The following is a 25520-nucleotide window of genomic DNA, read 5'->3' on the forward strand; positions in this document are numbered from 1 at the left end:
ATTTTTAGATATGGTTTAAGAGAAACTACTTTGAATAATGTAGAATCAGAACTTTAGAGCAAAGTGATTTTAGAAATCAGATAATCTAGTCATTGCCATCTTTTTAATTTGGTATATATATGCATAAAAATTTGTGTATGTATCTCCGTATAAATGTATATCTAATACATTTTTGTCACTCTTCATTCCTAGATTAAATATTACTATTGTTAACTTATTGTTTTTTAGACAAAAAAGAATATGAATACTAATTTTTAATATATTCCACCTAGGTAAGCCACCTGTGCACCCCTGAAAATCCCTGACTTCATCCCACACTCTTCTTTAAGGTTTCTCAGTGAGTTACTGATAGAGGTGATACTGTGGCCCAACTCTCAGTTTGATCCTATGTTTTTCTGGGTTTTCTTCTTCCCATTCTTGCTGTTGAAAGGGTTAACTTCGTCCATGAAATACTTTACTTTGGAAAGAAAGTCACCGTGTCTGGCTCATGATTGATACCCGTTAAGTGTTTATTTTAAATGATTTTGTGTAATACTATCAAGAACATCATTTCTCCACAAAACAACTATGCTTCCCCTTTTGTTCCAGCAATTCATGGTTCTTGACATTGGAAACTGCTAAGTTTCTTTGCTTTAAAACATCCTTCAGCATGTGATTAGAATCAAAGACTACAAACCACCTTATTCATGTTCAACTCATCCTGCCAACATGTGTATACTACAGGCCTTTCCTTATTAAATTGTTCTTTGGATGTCACCAGGGAGTAGCTCTGGCCTAAGGCGGGTAATCGACACAATTGCTAGGAGATGATCTTTTGCCAGAGTACGTTTATCCCTGGTACAGTGGCTCCAAAGACAAGATTCTCTGGGGCACATGTATTCTTGTAGACAAGCCCAGATCATCAGTAGCCCTGGTTTTCCCCAGAGAATTTTAACCCAGATTTGAGCTTTCTCACAGAGCTCTAAGAAGGCCTAGCTATTCCTCATGAGCAGCTTACCCTGCTCCTCTCTACTTCCATCTCTATCCTTCAATCAGTTGAGCACCCAGACATTCAGACACTAGATGTAGGCTGCCATCTCCCCAAACCCAGGTCCTATTAGGAATACACTTACAGAGTCAAAGAGAGGTATTGGGTAAGTGGACCAGTGGATATAACATCCTTCCTCCTTTTCCTCCCTGGGTTTCCCACAACAAACAGGAGTGAGCGCATGCTGTTCCCCGCAGCAGCCCCACATTTCACCCCAAGTGAGGCTTTTATACTCTTCTCTCACTTCTCTCCAGTTGGCTCCATTGAGGCCTGCTATATCTGGGGCCTGCTGTGTTCACTCACCAAGGTAGGCCTACTTATCACAGAAAGATTGCCTCACTTTCTGATCTGTCCTCCTAGGGGATAATTATGAATCATCACCTTCTCCTCTCTTAAGCTTATTTACCTCTTATTGATAACTCCTCCAGGGCTGGAAGAATATTATCTTCATCTCTGAGTTCTTACTTGAAGTGAGAACAAATTCTTTTACCATTTATGAAAGATTTTTATTCAGAGAAAGTCTTGTATTGAATACATTAATATTTAAGCTTGCCCATATCCCCTCTTCTTTAGGCCCATGCTCAGGTTTATCTCCCTCTCCTCTCTGACTGGCCTTTAAGGACAATTCCTATGTAAATAGAATTATCTATTTATTGTAATACTGGAATTATCTATTTATTATAATTTATTGCATTTTCATTTTATGAATTCTTATCTAAAAATCCGAATATTGACTTTAAAAAATTATATGTAATATCCTTATTTAAGGACAAATACTTGGAGAAATGAAAAATTCTATTTAAAAAAAAGTTGTAAGAACAATTGCAAGGGGTTCCTAAAATATTTTAAGATATTAACAAGTAGTTACAACATTTTGTTTTATGTAAGTTTTATTATGCAAGAATCACAAGACAGGCTGGGAAGACATTTTCTTTTCAAAAAATTGTGGCTGCACATTGTCCTTGGATATGTAGAAGCCTTGCTGAGCTAAATTGTATGTTTCTTTCATTTAGTAAAGATTTTTGCTATTTTTCCTTTTCAAGTAGACTTTCAAGTTCTTTTATTCTCAGATTTTGAACTTTATATTGTTCTTTTCATCAAAATGCACAGAAGGACTGCAGCAGGGAGATGACAAATGTCCAATTCTTTCAAATAGCATCAATATAATTTAATTATCTTAGGTTTTGCTTTGCTTTGTGTTAAGCAAAAGAAATTAGACAATGTGTTTAAATGACAAATGACATTTTATATACTATTAGGAGATTTTTTGGTATATGAGCCCATATCTAAGCACAAATGAAAATTGCATAGTTATGTATTTAGTGTATTACAACACCTTATCCATTTATTAAAGGTAGCTGAGTACTTATCTAAATCATAATTATGACAGATAAGAACATAAGCTGTAATTTGAAAGGTGATTCTTTGGTGAGCCTTACTTTACTTTTATGCTATCTAGTTCATATATATTTTCCATTGGGATCATATGGGGTTGATATTTTAAAAAGATAGCCATAAACTTTTTATCTCTTACCAGGATTGGGTTAAAAAGGGGTAAGGACATTCCTAGTATAGATCAATATGCTGTAAATAATTCCAGGATATTCTCACCCTGCTCCAGTGTCCTAAAATATCCCAATGTGAGAGGAAGACTTCATAAATTAGAGTCCTCATACAAATATTACCAATGATGCTGTAGAAATTGGAGTCAGAGATAGAATAGGTTAGGGTGGATGATTTCACATCAGGTGGGCCTAAAGGAATCTTCACTAGAGGACTCAAAGACATGTTCTCTGAAATATCTGTGCTATTAACAATTATATGTATGGACTCCCTGCAAACTAGAATGATTGCAGATAATGGAAAAACTCAAGCATAATACTCAAATTTTAATGGAAAAGGGAAGAACTGAGAGACCACACTTTGTTTAGTCTTCTTCTTTGGAATACTATGGTGTTAATCTTTGAAAAACAATAACAACCAAAAAACCAAAAAACAAAAACCAGAAAATCATAATTTACAAGTCCACAGAGGGTGGCCAAGTATCTATCATCCAACATGGATTTATGAAAAGCAATCTTACAAAATAAACTTATTTTACTTCTTAAAACAAATAGGTGGCAAAAAAAAATGTAATAGTAGGTTTGGTTAGATATATCATTGCTGACCCTATGAAAAATTGTGATTTAGGGAAAACTCAATTATCTGCTCCAGGCATTGTTTAATATATTCAGATTACTCGTACAATTGTAGTTGCCACATACATACAATTTTAAGTTCTGATTCATCCACTTAACATTATATCATAAAGTACATACTACTATTTCTTTTATGTGACCAAGTTACTAAGGAATCTGAAGTTGTTTGGGGTATGTACTAAAATGCTTTATTTTTCTCTAGTCATCGCTCTACTGTATTATGTTTTCCTAGAGTACATTTTCTGCTCTTTTAAGTTATTCAAAGTCTAGGGGCACCTGGGTGGCTCAGTTGGTTAAGCACCTGACTGTCGTTTCGCTTAGGTCATGAACTCAACGGTTCGGTTTGTGAGTCAGGCTCCACTGGCGTTGGGCTCTGCTGGCAGTGTGGAACCTGCTTGGGATTCTTTCTCTCCCTTTCTCTGCCCCTCCCCTGCTCGTTCTCTCCCTCTTTCTCTCAAAATAAATAATAACAAACATTTACAAAATATTTGAGTTATTCAAAGTCTAGCCTATCCTAGTTAAAACTTTGGTGTTTTATTTTTTTAATTATTTTTTTAATGTTTATTTATTTTTGAGAAAGAGACAGAGTGCGGGGGGCGGGGGAGGGGCAGAGAGAAATGGAGACACAGAATCTGAAACAGGCTCCAGACTCTGAGCTGTCAGCACAGAACCCGACATGGGGCTCAAACTTGTGAACTGTGAGATCATGACCTGAGCCGAAGTTGGACACTCAACTGAGCCACTCAGGTGCCCCAAAACTTCGATGTTTTGAAACCTCCTCCATTGCTATCTAGACTTATAGCCATGGGGACTTGAAATGAGGAAAGGAGTATAGTCAATTTTTCAGTCATTCTCCTTCTTTAAACCCCTAAAAATTAGGTTGGGGGATACCTGGTTGGTTCTAGTATATTTTTTCCTCTTTCCTTCTCAGCACGAACTCTTCTGGTGTTGGCTAGAAGTAGGAAGAGAGGAGAAATGAATCTTGCTACTTAACTACTCTGTTTTGGTCATCCCTGCTTCTTTAGTTGACAATGACTGCCATCAGTGCCCTGTCTCTCATATAGCATGCATTCTTAATTTATTCAGTGGGCTTCTGAAAGGGGCTTCTGTTTTATTTATTTATTTTATTTTTATTTTTATTTTTTTAACATTTATTTATTTTTGAGACAGAGAGAGAGCATGAACAGGGGAGGGTCAGAGAAAGAGGGAGACACAGAATCTGAAACAGGCTCCAGGCTCTGAGCTGTCAGCACAGAGCCCAACGCGGGGCTCAAACCCACGGACCGCGAGATCATGACCTGAGCCAAAGTCGGACGCTTAACCCACTGAACCACCCAGGCGCCCCAAGGGGCCTCTGTTTTATACCAATTCCCTGAAAAGGAAACTCTGGCTCCTCGCTGCTTTTGTCTCCTTTGTTAGTAGGTCTCTCCTTTAGATGGAATACTGCAAAAGCAATTCAAGCCCCAATATCTTCCTGTGTAATTTGTACTGTAAGAAATTCATGTATCATCCCTTGTATGACAATCATTGTTCCCAACACAATGGGCACACATAGACCTATCAGTCATCATATAATCACAGGATGATGGGGTTTAAAATGATAGCCAATGCCAATGCTCTTCATATAATGTGGGGTAGAATGGGGCGTAAGAATAATATAGTGTAGCTGCTATTGAACCCTCCTTCTGTAGGTGCCCATGAGGCCTAAACTACTAATAACTTCTTTTTCAGTCCTTCATTACATGCTCCCTTATCCCTCTGAGCACCTTAACTGGATCTAATTCTATATCTAGTGCAGTGCCTAACCCTTAATTCCCAAATGATCTGAGTCCAGTATAGACTTATCTTTGTTGGGTTGGCTATAGAGTTGCCTCAGCTGGGTTTTGGACATAGTCATCCTTGTCTCATCATTTAGTTTCCCTTTGATGATTGGAATTAATCACCACATGGCTATGGTGACCCCTTCCTGTCTTTAATTCTGCAGTTTGAGAAGCCCCAAATGGCCAGGGGGCAGTATTAATTTCTAATTCATCTGAACCTTGGTGGTATTTCCTGATGGAAGCATTCCTCCCTTGGATACAGGACCTCAAAATCCATGAGCCCAAAGCTGTGGGGAAGGGAGGCAGAAATTTCTCCTGTGGATTATTTGGTGTGATAGTGACAGGGGCCATTTTCACCTCTTCCTCTTGGCTCATGGAGCTGTATGTTCTGGCTACCCTTTTTACCTCTAATGTTCTGATATTTCCAAATGTGCCTTGGTATTGAAACTTTTTCATTCATCCTGGATACACAGAGGACAGTTTGAGACTCAAAACTCCATCTTTTGGATATGGAAAATTCTCTTTGTTTATCTGATTTTTCTCCTATCCTTTTAAAACTCAATTTTTTTGTGGAACACCTGATAATCAATTATTGGGCTCCTTGGATTAGTTCTCCATATTTAAATATCTTTCCTCCTTTTCTTTGTGTATTGCTCTGCTTTTTGAGAGATTTTTTGCAAGATTTTTATCACAATCTTTTTACTAACCTTTTTATTACACTTATTACCTGTTTAACTTTGGAGAAGTAACTACATGTCTCAGTCTCAGTTTCCTCATCTTTGAAACAGAGATAATAATATGAGATAATCCTACTTCACAGGGTTGTTTTGAGGATAGATTCATATTTTGACCTTAGGATATTGTCTGATACAAAGTAAGTACTCAGTAATAAATATTAGTTAAAATGAGCTATGCATCAGTATCTTTTTTTATGTTCATGTATTTTTGAGAGAGACAGAGACAGAGCATGACCAGGAGAGGGGCAGAGGGAGAGAAGGAGACACAAAATATGAAGCAGGTTCCAGGCTCTGAGATGCCAGCAGAGAGCCTGACACCCAGATGTGGGGCTCGAACTCGCGGATCGTGAGATCATGACCCAAGCCCAAGTCAGACACTTAGTTGACTGAGCCACCCAGGCACCCCTCTGCATCAGTATCTTGTGAATTTGGTTAGATTAAGTGATCTTTGGGTCATTTACAAGATGATTTCTGACCTCTGGAACTGATGACCAGATATTCTGGACCTCAGTAACTTCACCATATTGGGCCTTTTTTGAAATATCTAACAGTTGGCCTTCAGCAATCATGCCTCTCTCAGTATACCCTTTAAACTCAACAATTGAAAACTTTTTTTGTTTATTTATTTTGAGAGCGAGGGAGAGAGTAAGTGGGACAGGGGCGGGGCACCTGGGTGGCTCAGTCGGTTGAGTGTCCAACTTCCACTCAAGTCTTGATCCCACAGTTCATGGGTTCATGGGTTCAAGCCCTACATCGGGCTCTGTGCTGACAGTTCAGAGCCTAGAGCCTTGTTTGGATTCTGTGTCTCCCTCTGTCTCTGTCCTCCCCTACTTGTGCTTGCTCTCTTTCTCTCTCTCTCAAAAATAAATAAACTTTTTTTCTTTTTTTTTTTTTTTTTAAAGTGGGACAGGGGCAGAGAGAAATGGAGGGAGAGAATGCCAGGCAGGCTCCATGCTGTCAGCACAGAGCCAGATATGGAGCTCAGTCTCATGAACCGTGAGATCATGACCTGAGTCAAAATGAAAAGTTGGACACTTAACCAACTGAGCCACCCAGGTGCCCCCAAACTCAACAGTTTTTAAATCCCTTCTCCAGTTTTTCCTGTCTCTGTATCTGTGCTTACAGGTCTATATTTTAATTTAATGTCTTGTAAGAAACTCTTATTCTTAAAAAAGGGAAGTGATTGGGGCACCTGGATGGCTCAGTTTGTTGAGCGTCCGACTTCATCTCAGATCATGATCTCACAGTTTGTGAGTTTGAGCCCCGTGTCGGGCTCTCTGCTGACAGCTCGGAACCTGGAGCCTGCTTCACATTCTGTGTCTCCCTGTCTCTCAGCTCCTCCCCTGGTCATGCTCTGTCTCTCTCTGTCTCTGAATAATAAATAAATGTTAATTTTTTTTAAATAAAAAAAAATGGGAAATGATGGGGCAAAAGATGATTTATGAAGATGGTCTGCCCCAGAAGTGTGTATTCATTCTTTTATTAAACATTTTTATAGACTAATGCTATATGTCGACCCCTGTGCTAATTGCTAGAGATACAGAGATTTTTGTTTTCTCTTTTTCTTAATTACTTATAATGAGCATCTATCATGCTCACGAATCTATGTGAGTTGACAGTCTGTTGCAGTATTTTTAAATTGGGCCATGAAACCAATTCAGTATGTTGAAACCAGAATTAGGAAAAAAAGGAAGGAGACTAACACAGAATAATAAATACCAGAGTATGTTGCATATAGTAAAGTTAGATATTGTTTCATGAAATTTTTATTTCAGTGTGTACTGGGTGGGGTTAGGATTAAAAATATGTATTTTTTACTATATATGTCTGTGTCAATGAAGTTTGAAAGCCACCAGTGGAAAAGACAATAAGCAAAGAAGTGATTATAACACACTGATAAATACTGTACACAGAGGGAAGCCTACCCTAGTCAGGGAAAGGGGATGAAAGATTGTTTTCTGAAGATTCTTGAGCTGTACCTTAAAGAATATGCAGTGTGGAGTAAATGTGGAGTAAAATATTCTCAAAGGATTAGCACAAAGGAAATAGCCCTAAAATCCTTGTGACTAAAGGAACAAGTATGGTAGCAGTAAGACAGAAGATTTAACTAAAAGGGAACAGTTTGGGAAGCTTCCATTCTTCACCATACTGAGGAGTTTGGATTTTGTGCTGAAGTCAGTAGAAAGCCACTGAAGGATGGGGAAGTGACAAAATTTAATTTCTGTTTTAGATTGAATACTTGACAGCACTGTGGAGAATGGATTTGAGGATAGTGATAGGAGTCAGAAAGTGGAGAACTAGAGGCTTGGAAGAACAATCAAGAAGCCTAATGAAGCCTATTATAATGATGATAAGAGATTTTAAAAAGCGCTGAAGGGGGTGGAAAACAAGGGACTGGGTACCTATTCAGATGTGAGGGGTAAGGAAGAGTCTGATACCCAGTTTTCTGGCCTGAGTAACTAAAGCAATATAGGAAATATGAAAGGACTAATGGCTTGTGGTGGAGAGATCAGCTAGGAATAATCAACAAACATTTAATTAGTACCTGGATAGCTAATGTCAGGCATTGAGATAAGTGTTAGGACTGAGGGTGTGGATGAAGAAGGAAGGATAAGGGGAATAAGACATATTCCACAAGGAACACAGAGAAATGGTAAAGTCAGGAACAAGTAGTAAATTACAGTTTCTATGAAACCTTCTGTATATTATCCAGCTTGAACCAATTTTTTCATTTTCTAAACCTATATTGCAGAAATTTACTACATAGCCAAGCATATGCATTATAACTTAATGGTTTTACCTATGTTTTGTTTTCCCAATACATTGTAAGATCTTTATGGAGAGGGATAATTATGTTCCCTTCCTATTTCCTACTCATAGGTATCAATAGTAGCAGACATGCTGCATCTAAAAGATGGATTAGAGGGGCACCTGGGTGGCTCAGTCAGTTAAGCATCTGACTCCAGCTCAGGTCATGATCTCGTGGTTCATGAGTTCAAACCCCACATCGGGCTTTGCAGACAGCTCAGAACCTGGAGCCTGCTTCAGATTCTGTGTCTCCCTCTCTCTCTGCCCCTCCCCCACCCACACTCTGTCTCTCTCTCTCTCTCTTTCAAAAATAAGTAAATATTTAAAAAATTTAAAAAATAAGAGATGGATTAGAACTTCATAGCCATATCGAATTCTGTATGACAAGATGCCCTACCACCCCTTTAAGGTTCCCGAGTATGTTTAAGGAAAGGGAGATTTGTTTCATCTGCTACTAAGCCTTTGCTTCTCATGTTTAAGGAAAGGGAGATTTGTCTCATCTGCTACTAAGCCTTTGCTTCTCATGCTCTGGTTTCTCTTCAAATCGCATAAATCTTTCGCCTTTTACTAAGCCTTTGCTTCTCTGTGATCCATGCCCCTGTTACCATTTGTCGTAACTTGAATTGCACTCACTTGGCTTCTGTTTTGCACCTAGAACTCTGAGCCTACTGTATTTGATGAAATGATATTGTTGCTTTTGCCACATGGATCTCTGTGAAGGGGTGATATGAGGAAGGCACTCTTCCCACTACTGTGCCTTAATATTATTCCCTACCATCAACACAAAACTTGTTTTATGTAAGGCTTTGTTGAAGGGTTGGGGATGCTAAAATTATATAATTGCTGACTACCTATTTTATTACCTATCTCTATCCTGAACCTTCCAGGTAAGCTATCCATCCGGGATGATAGAAGAACAGGGTGAGCAAACAATGACTGTTTCTGTGCTTCTTTCCAAGTAGTGATAGTTGATAATATAGGATAATATAGGAAAGACCATATAGAGATGTGTTACTCTGATTTCTTCCAATGCCGACTTGACCAGAATCAGGGAAGAAGCAGCAGGTCAGTATTACCTATAATCAGTATTACCCACAAACTTCTTCAGAAGTACAAGCTGTCATTAACTATTTTTATGTGTAAGTTTATTCTTTACTCTTTCTGACATTTTTCGCAGTACAGAGAGGTTATGGTCCTCTTATGGACTCAACTCTTAATTCCTGTTTATTTCATTTTCATGTAGTTTTTCCTTATAATATTGTCAGTACCTTAAAGTGGTATTCTATTGTCAGGGCTACTGGGAAAGGAATATGCAGAGTACAACTTTGAGACCTTCAACAATTCTTGGTCAATTTCCTTCTGTGTTCTCAGCTTCATCCTCTTCTGATTAAAAGAATGCCACATTCCACAATTCTGCCCAATTTTCCTCCTTGATCTGTCTCTTTCCAGAAAGGCTTCCTCTCCAAAGTCTAGCTGTTTCATACTGTTTCTCCAGACTTTCTAACTTAAACTTCCTGATTATTTGTCTGATCAGTACAATTTGATACTGGTCAATATTACACCATTTCTTTATAGTAATTCTTCAGAAGTTTTTCCTGTGCATACCCCAGTTCCTGGATTCCTTGTCTTGAGGGTTGTGGCCCTTTCTTCCTCAGTGAGTCCTTTCTGTAGGTCTGCTGCTACAAATCTTCTTTCCCCTTTTTGGAAACTCTCTAGGATTTCATCCTTCTCCCGACAGGGCAATCCAAGGACACAGTGACCCATTACTGAGTATTTCCTACCAAAGTCTTGAGTTTCTCAGTCTAGATTTACACTGTAGGTACACTTAAGCAGGACAGTTTCAGTATAGGCTGGTAATTTCCAAGATTTCTGTCAGTATGTTATACAAATAAACTTCCATATACTTCCTCCAGTTTTCCCGTGGGTAAGCATTAGACCAAAGAAACACATACACACAAACACAACTTCCATGTAATTACTATCTGAATCCACATTAAGGAGAACATTTTTTTTTCTCTCAATTCAACGAAGTTTTCAGATTCCCCTGTCCATAATAGAGATACATTATTTGTCAAGAAGTTTCAGTTTCTATTCCCTACTCTCCAACAAGGCACAGAGGCCTAACAATGTTTAAAAAACAAGTCCCATTACAATTTCTAGCCAAACGATAGAATCATGTACCTGAGTAGCCATCTTTAGTAACACAAAGACCCAGTACAGTTTCCCAGAAAGTTTTATTTTGAGAAATTTCAAATATATGGGAAAATTGAAAGTTTTACAATGAATTCCCATATGCCCCTCAGTGAGGTGTCACATCTCTCTTTCTCTCTCTCTCTCCCCTTCCTTCGCCATCCATTCATCCATCCATCTGTCCATCTGTTCACCTGTCTCTCTCTATCCAGTCTTCAATCTTATTTCTTTTATGCATTTCAAAGTAAATTTAAGATACTATTACTTTTCCCCCTAAATACTTCATTAGCTAGAATTCAATATTCACAGATAGTTTGCCTTTTGAGGAAATTTACACACAATGAAACCTTAAGTGTACATTCCCTAAGTTTTGGAAAATACATATACCTGTAATCTAAACTCTTAGCAAGACATAGACTATTACCATCATCCAGATAGTGCCTTCGATTCCTCTCCTCCAGAAAACATGGTTCTGTTTTCTTTTCCCCCATAGATTAGTTTTATTTGTTCTAGAACTTCACATAAATGTAATCATACAGTGTACACCTTTTAAAAATCTTTTTTTGAAAAGTTTATTTATTTTGAGAGAGAGAGAGAGAGAGAGAACATAAGTGGGCAAGGGGCAGAGAGAGAGAAAGAGGGAAAGGGAGAATCCCAAGCAGGCTCCATGCTGTTAGCACAGAGCCTGACATAGGGCTCAAACTCACGAACTGTGAGATCATGACCTGAGCCAAAATCAAGAGTCAGATGCTTAACCAATTGAGCCACCCAGTCATCCCCAGCATATGTTTTTTTGCACTAATTCTTTCACTTAGCATGATACTTTTAAGACTCATCCATGTTGTGTGTATCAATAATTTGCTCTATCTTTTATTCCTGAATAGTATTACATTCTGTAGATCTACCATAGTTTATCCATTCTCCTATTGATAGATACCTGGACTATTTCCAGATTTTGGATTTTATGAATAAAGTAGCCATGAACAGTCTTGTACAAGTCTTTTTGTCCACATATATTTTCACTTCTCTTGGGTAAATACCAAAAGGTAGAATTGCTGGGTCATAGTGTAGGTGTATGTTTAGTTTTATAGAATCTGCTAGATCTTTTCCCAAAGTGATTATACCATTTTATACTCCCACTACAGTGCATGAGAGCTCTGGTTGCTCCACATCCTTGCCAGCATCTGTTTTCAGTCTTTTTAATTTTAGCCATTCTAGTGGGTGTGTAGTGCTATCTTTTTACTGTGATTTAATTTGCATTTCCCTGATGGCTAATCATGTGCAGTTTTTCATGTGCTTATTGGCCATTTGTACATTATCTTTTGTGAAGTATTTGTTCAAGTCTTTTGTCTTTTGCCTGTTTTTAAACTAAGTTGTTTCTTCATCATTGAGTTTTAGGAGCTCTTTTTTTTTTTTTTTAAGTTTATTTATTTATTTTGAGAGAGAGACAGAGGAGAGAGAGGGAGAGAACACGAGTAGGGGAAGGGCAGAGAGAAAGACAAAGAGAGAATCCCAAGCAGGCTCTGCCCAGAGCAGCGCCTGACTCAGTGCTCAAATTCACGAACCATGAGATCATAACCTGGATGCTCAACCACCTGAGCCACCCAGGCACCCCAGGAATCTTTATATACTGGAATATCAGTCCTTTGTTGTGTATATGTTTTGCTGACTTTTCTCCCAGAGACTGTGGCTTGCCTATTCATTTTCTTAATGCTGTTGTTTGATGAGTACAAATTTAAAAAAATTGTTTTTTAATGTTTATTTTTGAGAGAGAGAGAGAGAGAGAGACAGAGTGTGAGTAGGGGAGAGGCAGACAAACACACACACACACACACACACACACACACACACACACACAGAATCCAAAGCAGGCTCCAGACTCTGAGCTCTCAGCACAGAGCCCGACACGGGGCTAGAACCCACAAACTGCGAGATCATGACCTGAGCCAAAGTCAGATGCTTAACCTACTGAGCCACCCCGGCACCCCTGATAAGTACAAATTTAAAAAAAAAATGTTTATTTTTGAGAGAAAGAGAGAGAGGGAAGGAGGGGCAGAGAGAGGGGGACAGAGGATCTGAAACAGGCTCTGCACTGACAGCAGCCTGATGCAGAGCTCGAACCCACGAACTGCAAGATCATGACCTGAGCAGAAGTCAGACACTTAACAGCTGAGCCACCCAGGTGCCCCTGATGAGTACAAATTTTAATTTTAGTGCAACATAATTTCTTAATTTATGGTTATTGCTTTTTAATGTCCTGAATAAACATCCTTTACCTACCTTTGAGTCACTAAGATATTCTTTTATGTTTTCTGCTTAAAGCTTTATGATTTTAGCTTTTGTATTTAGGTCTGTTATTTATCTCAAATCAGTCTTGGTGCATGTTTGAAGTAGAGGTTGAAGTTTATTTTCCCATATAAATTTCTGGTTATTCTAGAGTTACTTGTTGAAAAGACTCTTTGCCCCATTGAATTGTTTTAGTACCTTTGAAATCAGATGAGTTTAGGGGCACCTTGGTGGCTCAGTTGGTTAAGTCTCTAACTTTGGCTCAGGTCATGATCTCCTGGTTCATGAATTTAAGCCCTGTGTCGGGCTCTGTGCTAACAGCTCAGAGCCTGGACCCTGCTTTGGATTCCGTGTTTCCCTCTCTCCCTGCCCCTGCCCCTCCCCTGATTGCAGGCTCTCTCTCTCTTTCTCTCTCAAAAATAAATGAACATTGAAAGAAAAAGAAATCAGATGACTTTATAATTTTGGATCCATTTCTGGGCTCTCTAATTTGTTCTATTGATCTATTTATCAATCCTTATGTCAGCCAGTACCACACTGTACTGATTTCCTTAGCTTTACAGTAAATTGAAGTCAGGTAGTGTGAGTCCCCTAACTTTGTTGTTTTTTTTTTCTTTTTTTTCTTTAAATGTTTATTTATTTTAAGAGAGAGAGAGAGCATGAGCAGGGAAGTGGCAGAGGGAGAGGAAGAGAGAGAATCCCACGCAGGCTCCATGCTCATCATGGAGCCTGGTGCAGTGCTCAAACTCACGACCCTGTAATCATGACCTGAGCTGAAATCAAGAGTGGAATGCTTAACTAACTGAGCCACCCAGGTGCCTCTGACTTTGTTATTTTTCAAGTTACTTTGGATATTATGAAGCTTTTGCTTTTCTCCTGGCACAATTTTTATAATTTTTTTTTTAACGTTGATTTATTTCTAAGAGAGAGACAGAGCATGAACAGAGAAAGGGCAGAAAGAGAGGGGGACACAGAATCCAAAGGAGGCTCTAGCCTCTGAGCTATCAGCACTGAGCCTGATGTGGCCAGCCGTGAGATCATGACCTGAGCCACCCAGGCGCCCCACCTGGCACAATTTTTAAAGTGAAATTTTTTTCTTTACTTTGGACCAGATCCCTAGCATCCTTCCTTATTGACCTCTAAGGGAGGTGGGGCGCCTGGGTGGCTCAGTCGGTTGAGCGTCCAACTTCAGCTCGGGTCACGATCTCGCGGTCTGTGAGTTCGAGCCCCGCGTAGGGCTCTGGGGTGATGGCTCGGAGCCTGGAGCCTGCTTCCGATTCTGTGTCTCCCTCTCTCTCTGCCCCTCCCCCGTTCATGCTGTGTCTCTCTCTGTCTCAAAAATAAAAATAAACGTTAAAAAAAATTAAAAAAAAAATAAATAGAAGGGAGGCAAAAACGAGATCCAGGTAAATCTCCAGGGATAGGGTAGAGAGAGGTAAGTGGCTCACGAACCTGGCAAGATGTTTGTTGTCCCAATTACATACTTCTGATTGGAGTGGGAATATGTGGCAATACCCCATTATTACCTACAGCTGCCTTGGCCTTTGCCACATGCAGAAGGTTTTGGTATCATTCAGCTTTCTTCATCAAAAAAATGAATAATAGCAGTTGCCATGGTCAAATGGGGATCATGCTATTTATTTTTCTTATTTCCTATAGTTGCAACAGTGAATTTAGTGTAAACACAAGGCACTCAATAAGTTTTTATTAGCTAAAATTTGGCTCACTCTTAATCATGACATTAGAGTGTTAAAAAAACCAAACCATTAAAGTTCATCTAGTTCAATCCTCCATCTGATCATAAGGTTTTCCACTAAATATTAGCTTTCACATGACTAATATAGTGATAGGGCCCTCACAGACTTAAACCTCTACAGAAGGTCATTCTGTGAATTCCTTCCAAAATCCATTGAAAAGAAAACTGTCTGTTATTGTCTCCACAAGGGAATAAAGAAGACTGTGGTCCAAAAATAAGACTACTCATCCTCATTGCATAATTTATAGGACTCAGAGTCAGATTGTGAGGAAGAACAGTTTAGGAAGATGTAACTCCAGAAGTACAACTATTTCACCTGATTTTTGGTATCCCACTCTGCCCTCTCCACCAAAAAAAAAATTTTATTTAAACTAGAGAAAATGTGCATACAGAGAGTATATTTGTATAGTATGGAGGAATCCTAAAGTGTCTCATTTATCTAGAGTCTATGAGTGGTTTGGGTTGAACTAATAATTTCTGATTGATTGATTTTGAGTTCAGCCTACCATCTAGAACACAATTTTCTCAAACTTGGACACTCAACCCTTCATATGTCTCTCTAGTCTACCCCTTGCCATTTCCCCATATAGACTCTTAGCAAAGAAGGAGTTAAAAGCACATCTTATAAAACTGTAAGTTTTGAGGGTACGTGGCTGGCTCAGTCAGTGGAGCATGTGACTCTTGATCTTGGGGTTGTGAGTTCGAGCCCCATGTTGGGTATAGAGATTACTTAAAAATAAAAATTTAAAAGGAAATAAATAAAATAAAATTGAAAGCTTTGTAATATTTCAGTAAAATAAAAGGAACCATTTTATATTCTAGTTCCAGATGTTCAAACATCCTTTGTGTATGTGTGCCAAAGTCAAATCATACTATTTATTTCAAATATTTTATTTTATTTTTTTAAGTTTACTTATTTATTTTGAGAGAGACAGAGAGCACAAGCAGGGGATGGGCAGAGAGAGAGGGAGAAAGAGAGAGAGTCCCAAGCAGGCTTCACACTGTCAGCACAGAGCCCCATGCAGGGCTGGAACTCAAGATCCATGAGCTCATGACCTGAGTGGAAACCAAGAGTCGGACACTTAACTAACTGAGCCACCCAGATGCCCCTATTTCAGATATTTTAAGTGAGTTTCATCTTGATGGCAGGCGTAAAATGCCGCTTATTCTTCATCATAATGATGCCGTATGTACTTTTAACCAGTGAAGAGCTTCACTCCTGGTTTAATTAGTCAGTGATATCCTAATGCTCTACTAAGTGTTCATATACCACCTGGATTTACTTCTTGCAAGATGACACTCCTAGTAGCTATGTGGGATATGGAAACAAGAACAAAAATGTATTCATGTCAGTAAAATAATCAGAGGAGGCTAAAAGATAAACAGAAATAGTATGTTATTAAAGATGGAAGGAGGGCCAAGAGTTGTGGCAGAACAGGCTCATTGGAAATTGTCTCTTGTTTTAATTATTATATTTTAGCTTATTAGGGCACTAGACATTAGTATAATTCTAACTTTCACCCACAAAGTGATTGGCTGGTTTCAAATTAATATAATGTAAGCTGTTTGGGAGTTAGAAACATGTTTCTGCAGGTTTGTCTAGTAAACCCATATTTTGGTTTTACATCTGGGGTATATATTATTTTCATGGGCCACAACTTCACAAGCATATTTAAATTCCCAGCTCAGTCAAGCTACATACTGAATCTCTTGTGAAACCAATTCTAAAAAGTGACTATTAATGACAATATATAAACATAAATATATTTGCAACAGTTTCTTAGCCTTTAACTGCCAACTGTGCTTTCTAAATGTCATTCTCTATAGACTTTTAATGATCAAGTTTTCAACCTGTTCCATAGTTTTAAAATTATTTCATGTTTACAAATGTCATTTGCAATTTAAGGAAAGAGTTATAAATTACTATGTTGGCAAATAATTTTAAAAACTGTGAAAAGTTTTGAACTATTTCTACTACCTTTTCCCAAATATATTGTGAATCTTATTTGACAGGTTTGTCTTTTGATACCCCATTGACTAAGTTTTCCCTAAATCCTTGTCATTTGCAATTGAAGCAAAAGTAAGTTTTAATTAAAAAAAAATTTTTTTTTAGTGTTTATTTATTTTTGAGACAGAGAGAGACAGAGCGTGAACAGGGAGGGGCAGAGAGAGAGGGAGACACAGAATTTGAAGCAAGCTCCAGGCTCTGAGCTGTCAGCACAGAGCCCAACGTGGGGCTCGAACTCACAGACTGTGAAATCATGACCTGAGCTGAAGTCGGATGCTTAACTGACTGAGCCAATCATTATAACAGAATGATAGGTTGGAAAGTTCTTCAGTGTAGGAACTCTAACTCATGGGCTTTTGTATTCCTTTAAATATTTAATTTCCTTAAAGTAGATAGTTTTAATACCTTTGTCCATTTTATTGTTTATTATATGGATGGATAAAAAATTTAGCAAAATCCATATTTATTTAGGGTAGCTGAGCTTTTCTATTTTCTCTGTGTAGCACCCTAATTTAGTTTTAAATTATTACATCATTTCCATTGTAACTAGATTGGCACCAGTGAAGCTCTTGGACTTACTAAAAAATCAGCTATTTTTTAAGGCATATATATATATGTGTGTATATATATCTATATCTACATATAGAGTATATATGTATATATATGTATATATATGTATATATGTGTATATATCTATATATATGCATATATATGTATATATATGCATATATATAGATATAGATATATATATGTATAATTTTTTTAAAAGGTTGGCTATTTTTATTTGAGAAAATTTTCGTTGTGGCTTGGTGCTTATACCTATGAATTGTTGTAGTGGGCTCTGTTTAAATGTGATGTCTTCCTCTGTAGGAGTGGCCAGTCTGACCCTAAATTTTCACTCCAACTATATAGATTTGGCCAACAATGTATTCCAATAGGAAATAATTCTTTTGTTTATTTATTTATTTTAAATGTGTATTTATTTATTTTGAGAGAGTGCACATGTCAGTGCAAGCTGGGGAGGGGTAGAGAGAGAGGGAGAGAGAGAATCCCAAGCAGGCGCCACACTCTCAGTGCAGAGTCCTCTAGGGTCTTGAACTCACAAACCATGAGATCATGACCTGAGCCAAAATCAAGAGTTGGTTGCTTAGCTGACTGAGCCACCCAGGTGCCCCAATACTTTTATTTTAAATAAATGTCTTCCTTTCCCTTAAGTACTTTTATTCAAACTAAGGAACTTTGGCCTACTAAACATTCTTCCCTTGTAAAGTAATATAAAAAAAAATCTTAAGAATCCTACTTAGAGAAATTTCATGAAACGAGAGAGCAAAGTATCAGGGGCATAAGGGTGTAGAAGAACAAAATATGAATCTGTAAATCCTTATGTCCAACAACATTCTTAAAAGAACTTTGAACAAGTTGAAGAAAGAATGGTGGTAAACAGTTATGTCAACTGCAGCAGAAAAGCTCATTATAGGAGTACTAGTAATGTAGCATTCCTTATCAACAATTTACATTCTCCATTCCTCTTTCCTCATTTCTATTAACTTGGATACTTAATACAAACATGATTAGTGAGACTGGAGAAAAGGGAAGCCTCCTGTTAGATTCAACATTGGAAATGTGAAAGAGGGTGGAGAGGGATGGGATCATAGAGCTAAGTGATATTAAAATAAATCTTATGTTAGAGACTGTTAAAAACTGAGAACAAACTGAGGGTTGATGGGGGGTGGGAGGGAGGGCAGGGTGGGTGATGGGTATTGAGGAGGGCACCTTTTGGGATGAGCACTGGGTGTTGTATGGAAACCAATTTGACAGTAAATTTCATATATTAAAAAATAAAAAAATAAAAAAAATAAAATAAATCTTATGTTGTTAGCTTTAAAAAAAAAACAGCAAGTATGCTTGTAGTCACAAATAAAATATACTTAAGGTTGGGGTTTGGGCGAGCATTAACCATCTGTAAGATCCTAGAAGTTAGGGACAAAATGCTATTTGTTTTTGTATTTTTTACAAGCAGGACTATGTCTGGCATGTAATAGATGCCCAGTAAATGTTGAGTGAATCATTATGTGGCCCAATACCTCAATATAGTCATAGTGGCGGAACTCAGTTTTAGAGACATTATTTTGGTTCCAGGTAGAGCTACTACTTAGGCAGGGCCGGCAATCTTTGTGTACCGGTGACTTGGGCCAGAATTCAGTACCAGTCCTGTCCATGGACAGATGGATTTTTTAAATTTTTTTTTTTTTTAACATTTATTTATTTTTGAGACAGAGAGAGACAGAGCATGAATGGGGGAGGGTCAGAGAGAGAGAGAGGGAGACACAGAATCCGAAACAGGCTCCAGGCTCTGAGCAGTCAGCACAGAGCCCGACTCGGGGCTCGAACCCACCGACAGTGAGATCGTGACCTGAGCCGAAGTCGGACGCTTAACCGACTGAGCCACCCAGGCGCCCCTGGATTGTTTTTCTGTATGCATTTGTGCCCCACCTCATTGCACAAAGGATTTGGATGATTAGGAGTGTGGAGTGAGTCTACTAATAAAGCTTTATAGTAGTACAAGAATTACAAATATATTAAGCATATTCATCCGATGCCAATTTAGGGGCAGATTTCTCAAGTTATATTTCCTTAGGTTTTGCCCAGAGTGCATGGTCCCCAATCCTTTTCATTGTCAATATTTGCCATTAGTTGTCATTAATTCATTTATTAGTATCGTTAATGGGGCATGTCATCTGATCTTTTCGAAATCTTACTCAGTCTGGGCCCCAAGCGTTCCTTTAAGTCTCAGGATTAAACGACTTTGGCTGAAGTCGGTGCCCAAAGCCACACCCATTAAGAGGCCTTAAGAAACCTGGGACTTTCCAGGCGGCGACTGAGCAGTAGGCAACCACGCGACGCATCGGAATCCCAGGGCTGGCACTCCAGTCTAGCCTATGGGAGGATTATTCCCTTCCCCAGCGAGACAGGTCGCCGGCCGGGACCAGCTCCCTTTCTGGCGGGGATTCAGGGCCCTTTTCCCGCCCCGCCCCGGGCTCATTTGCATAGGGACGCGCGCGGCGCCGGCGAGCGGGTGGGCGGGCGCGGCCGGGGAGGCGGCGCGCGCGCGCCCTGACAGCTCGGCCCTGCTCGCTCACTCGCTCGTCCCCGGCTTCCGAGCACAGCATGGCGGTCAAGGTGACTCCCGACTCTCTGCTGCTGCCTTTATTGCATAAGAGACATCCCGGGGACCTTGCCCCCAGCCCCTCACCTCTTACCATTTCCTTCGTTGCCTGGTTCTTAGATAGCGTATCCTGGGGCTCCAGCTTGCGGGTGGGAGAGCTGTGTGGGGGCTTGGACCGGAGGGAGAGGATGCCCGGCTGGGGGAGGGGAAGTAGGAGGGATTATGAGTTGGAGGGGCTTGTGAGGACCAGGTCGGTGAAGGAAGAGTAGTGCCCTACCTTAGGTGCGTGAAATTGTGAGCCCGGAGTTGGAGGCCATCAGAAAGGGAGTGGGAGGAAGTGGCATGTAAAGCCGGGGATAACCTAAGGCATCTGTGTATTGCAGTGGGGGAGGGGGTGAGGAATTGGAGTTATTTGGGGCTTCGGTGGGGCTGGGGGCAGTGGTTGGCATTTGTGCTGCTGGTGGCAAGATGTCGAAAGTATTTGGAAATGTAGCAGCTTTCGTATTTTAGGTTGGGTGGCGAAAGACAGGGGCGCAGAGATAATTATATTCTGGATTGCTTTCCATGGGGGAGAAAAGCTGCTAGGCCAGGCGATTGATTTGGGTGTTTTAACTTTTCTGTTGCCCTGTTCTTCCTGGCCTTTTGATTTGGAGGTGGGTGGTTGCTATTGTGTTGCTAGTGGATGTGGAATAAAATAAGAGATTGATCCTCACTGCCTTCCATTTCCAGTCCAGAGGAAATCTGGTAGATTTGCTGTATATTAAGCTCTTCACACCTGTACTTCCACTCTGTAGCCATAGATCTCCAATTTGACAGGAGTTATCAGTGTTAATACTTTTGGTTTGTTTTAAACGAAATGCCCCTATAAAAGATAAGAGCATTGATTTGTTAGCATTTGTGAACTCTAATCTGAAGAGATGATATGGTCTCTAGTAAAGCATTAACTGGCTTTTTCTTTTTTCTTTTTTTCCTTACAGGTGCAAACAACCAAGCGAGGTGATCCTCATGAGTTAAGAAACATATTCCTCCAGGTAAATTGGCTTGTGTGGCACCTTTTTTTATTGAGGGAAAAAAAAAGTGTAAGCTTAATGGTTCTCAGGCCTTAACTTTCAGGAATGTTCTGTTTTCATTCTGTTTTTTTCCCCCGTTTATTCTTAAAAACATGGGTAGACAATGTAGTTTGTAATTCTCTTATTTTGCTAAGGTGTGAATACACATTTTCCTTTTTATTAAGGTTTGATAAAATATTTTCCTCAAAATTTTGTTTTTTAACATGACTTAAAAGTATGTGAAAGGAGACTAAAAACAATTTCCAGCTTCCCTTAAGCACTATGATCAAAATATAACTTCAAAACATATCGACACTCTTGTGTAATTACTATGTATGGTGATTAATATTCTTTCTTTCTTGAAAGTTGCAAGTTTATAGTTTTCCTGTTTATAAGCATTTATGTAATTTGTTAGCGAGATAAGAATATTGTTAATGTGTGTGTCTTTTCTCCCTCTGCTTATTTATATTCATAGATAGCCTTTTGGGGTTTTATTATAAAATATTACTGTCTGCAATTCTTGCAAAGATCTACCTTCTAAGTTTTTAAGATCAGTGACTTGGCCGTAGACTTAAAACAAGTTGGCTTAGTTTTTTGTTTTGCTTTCTTTTCTTAAATTTCAGAAGTTCCTCATGCAGGAAGTTGTACTTAAATAGGTGAAAAGGGAGACAAGCTAAGGTGTTCGATTAAGTATTGTGTTTTTCTGTGAAATCTTTTTTTGAAAACTTTCTGTTCTGGACCTGGGTTCTTATATAGAAACTTTGACCTTGGGCAGGTCCCTGCTGGGTATTTGTTTCCTCTGTAAAATGAGAGGTGATCTCCAAGGTTCCTTCCAACTCCAAAAGTGTATGATTCTATATTAGGAACAGATTCTAACATATGCTGATCAGCCTGGACTAGATGACATTTTTATCTGAGACATGGATTGCTTAAGCTATTGTTGGGGAGGAGGCTGCATAGATGACCATACTGTGTGTAACTCATGAAAAAAAATTAGCGAAAATTGGAATCTTAGATTTTATAAAATCTGATAAAGGGAAGGATCATTTCCAGAACATAAGTAATTATAATAGAAATGGTCTGTTTCTGGCTTGAAACCTTTGTTCCTCACAAGTGTTCTTAAAAATAGTGTAAAATATGTCAGTGTTAACCACACCATGATTATACTTAGTTGTTTTGTGAGATGTTCATGTGATACAGTTAATTTTATTTTCTATATTAAGTAGGCATGGAAGAAATCAGTTGAAATGGTTCATGATGTAGTGCAAAGAGCACTGACCTAGGTGTCAGGAACACTGGGTTCAATTCCCGCTCCTGCCTCATTTTGATTGTTGGATCTGTAGCTATCTGTCTGGCCTTTCTGGGCTTCACCTTCTCATGTGGAACTCAGTGGGATGTTGGGAAATGGGAATTGAGGTCCTTTCAGCTTTAAAAATCCTATGGAAAAAAAATCTGCTTCTGCATGGGTTTGGTTTTTTGGGAGAGGGAGGATAAGAATACAAGGAAAGAACTGGGACTATTTATGCTTAGCTTTTTGACAATTTTAAAATCTTATCATTTTTTAAAAATATTTTATTTTTAAGTAATGTTTACACTCGACCTACAACCCCGAAATCAGGAGTTTCATGCTCTACCGACCGGGCCAGCCAGGTGCCCCCTATCATTATCTTTTTGCACATTATTTTGATGATGCCCTTGTTTTATTTTTATATTGAAAAATTGTGGAATTAATAACAGTGCATTTAGTACTAGTTATAAAGCACTGACCCAAGAATTAATTGATAGATAAGACATCACAGATACTTACCTTCACCAGCTAGAAAGATAGAATATAGTTAGTTGAATCTATTTGAGGACAGTTACTAAGTAACATATTAGATTTTTTTATTCCTGTTTTGAGTACTTCAAACTGTAGCTACTTGAAGCTATAGGACACTGTTTAGGAGCAGTTTTATTTTAGAAGCATACGGTTTATTAATATTTTAGAGAAAATAGGCAAAAAATATATACTAACTACAGTATTTCGTTAGCATTTAACATATCAGCCCAAGAAATATTTACTAAGGACTATTTGCTGTGTACCATGTGTGCACTTGTATTTAGTTTAGCAGTAGGCATCAGTTGAATAATCGAAGGAGAGGACTAAGCCAAGATTTGGATGGTAATTGACATGTGACTAGCTCCTTTCTCAACCCATTCCACCTCTAACAGATTGCAGTTGAGGGAGTCAAGAATAATGAAGTCAAATACATAGCCTCTGGTAGAGCAATCGGCTTGCCTGGATAAAAGTGGCTGTAATAATAATGACAGCGGCTAACATTTATTGATCATTCGCCGGTGTCCTGGGCATTGGCCTAGTGCTTTAAGGGTATTACATTAATTTTCATAATAACCTTAGGAGGTAGGGTTGGAGTCCCCGTTAAATAGATGAAGTTAAATGACTTGGTTAATGTCATTTAGTTCTTAAGTGGTGGAGGCTGGAGTCCAATCAAACTGCAGAACCTGTATTCTTAACCCTTACACTAAATCACTTGTGGGGGGGGGGGGTCTCTAAATGGGGGGTGGGTAATTTTTTGAAAGCTAGAAGTACAAGGAAAAAACAATCTGGTTACTTAGGTGATGAAAAAAAAAAGTGCCTTTGCACCGTAACTACCTAGAACATTTGGCCAATGAGTTTGGATTTGAAACAGTAGGGATGCACTATGGGTTTCTGAGTGGGCAAATTGAAGTGGTAAATTCTGACATCTCTTTGTGTATGTTGGATAAAGTGTGGAGAGGTTGGAAGTAGGTAGGGGCATCAGCTAAGAGGCTATTGAAATAATACATGTGGGAGATAATGACCTGGAGTGTCTGATGGCTGGGGAAATGGGAAGGAATAAGAATACCAGGGACTTTGTAAGGGATGAATCTATTGAGTTTGGTATTAAATATAGAAGTAAAGTAAGAAGTAGTGAATCTGGATGGATGTTAATTGATAAGGCATCTATTTTGGGAATTATTGGTGGGGGAGAGAAGTTTAAGTTTCATTGTTAAATAAGTATGTCCTAATATGTTAAATCTGACAGGAGTGGAGAGATACAAATTTGTACAGATGGTAGATAAATCCTTGTGGTTAGGAGTTTAAATTTTTTTTTTTTTTAACGTTTTTATTTATTTTTGAGACAGAGAGAGACAGCATGAATGGGGGAGGGGCAGAGAGAGAGGGAGACACAGAATCGGAAGCACGCTCCAGGCTCTGAGCCATCAGCCCAGAGCCTGACTCGGGGCTCGAACTCACAGACTGTGAGATCGTGACCTGAGCTGAAGTCGGACGCTTAACCGACTGAGCCACCCAGGCGCCCCGAGGAGTTTAAATATAAAAGAAACAGGACCAGGAATAAGGGACTGACTTATAAGTGATATCCATAATTAAAGTGGAAAGAAGGAGGAGGAGGAGAATGAGGGAGAATCGTCCCATGGGAGTTTAAAGTAGTTTCAAAAAAAAGGATATGGTCAAAGATTAAAATTATTATGTTATTAGTATAATTTGATTTTGGTAGGATTTGGGGGTTACTTGAGTTCTGGATCAGTGAGATATTTAAAGACTACAGAGAGATTTAATTTTGAATTTTGGAATACAACTGAAAGCTGTTTTTTGTAAATTTAGATCTGTGGCATTAACTGTCTAAATTCACAAATACTCATTTGTTTTTGTAAACAGGAAAATACTTCTCTTTGAAAATGCTGATATATATATGTTTAAAAGTATGTGAAAAGGGCTTTAGAAAAGTGAAGCATTATTATTTTGAGTATAGGGACATAGGTTTATTTTTTCTGTGTTCATCGCTTCTCAAATTTTGATGACCTATGTTTTCTATTAGTTAAAAAAAGGAGCAATAATATTCACTAGGATTCTGCTTTTTCCAGATTCCTACAAGTTCATAAAGTTGGAGCCCAACAAATGAATTCTTATGTGTTAGACTGTGCTGTAATTTACAACCAGTTGTCAAGCTAAGATTTTACTATTACTACCCTTACAACTGTCATTTCTTGATTTCTCTCTTCTTTTACCTCTCACCCACACACTATCATTGACCCGGTTTTGCTACATCAGAAATATACAGTAGCAAAAGGAGACAAGAGAAGCAGTGAAGAGGGAGGTAAGGTGAGGATAACAGGACTGTCACAGGCTGATTGTTATAAACGTGAGGAACTTCAAAATGAGAAGTTAGTCTATGCTATGTGGCAAAGTAGGTTTATCAAAAACTGTTGGGGCGCCTGGGTGGCTCAGTCGGTTGGGCGTCCGACTTCGGCTCAGGTCATGATCTCACGGTCTGTGAGTTCGAGCCCCGTGTCGGGCTCTGGGCTGATGGCTCAGAGCCTGGAGCCTGCTTCCCATTCTGTGTCTCCCTCTCTCTCTCTGCCCCTCCCCCGTTCATGCTGTGTCTCCCTCTGTCTCAAAAATAAATAAAACGTTAAAAAAATTAAAAAAAAAC

The 25520-nt window shown here is 38.8% G+C and overlaps 1 protein-coding gene across 4 annotated transcripts in view; it reads left to right on the top strand.

Annotated features, from left to right (window-relative positions):
- Positions 1–25520, top strand: part of SLC25A12 (solute carrier family 25 member 12) — a 206594-nt gene that overhangs the window by 84286 nt on the left and 96788 nt on the right. For 2 of the 4 annotated variants that reach the window (XM_019459542.2, XM_019459557.2), the window contains exon 2: positions 20974–21027. In XM_019459542.2, the coding sequence (XP_019315087.2) occupies positions 20974–21027 (54 nt within the window). Of the gene's footprint in view, positions 1–19754; positions 19803–19892; positions 20011–20973; positions 21028–25520 lie in introns of those variants that run through there. The other 2 variants (XM_019459549.1, XM_019459575.2) reach the window with 2 other exon arrangements.

Source organism: Panthera pardus, unplaced genomic scaffold, assembly GCF_024362965.1.
Source record: "Panthera pardus isolate Hobbes unplaced genomic scaffold, ASM2436296v1 HiC_scaffold_10, whole genome shotgun sequence".
NCBI lineage: Eukaryota > Metazoa > Chordata > Mammalia > Carnivora > Felidae > Panthera > Panthera pardus.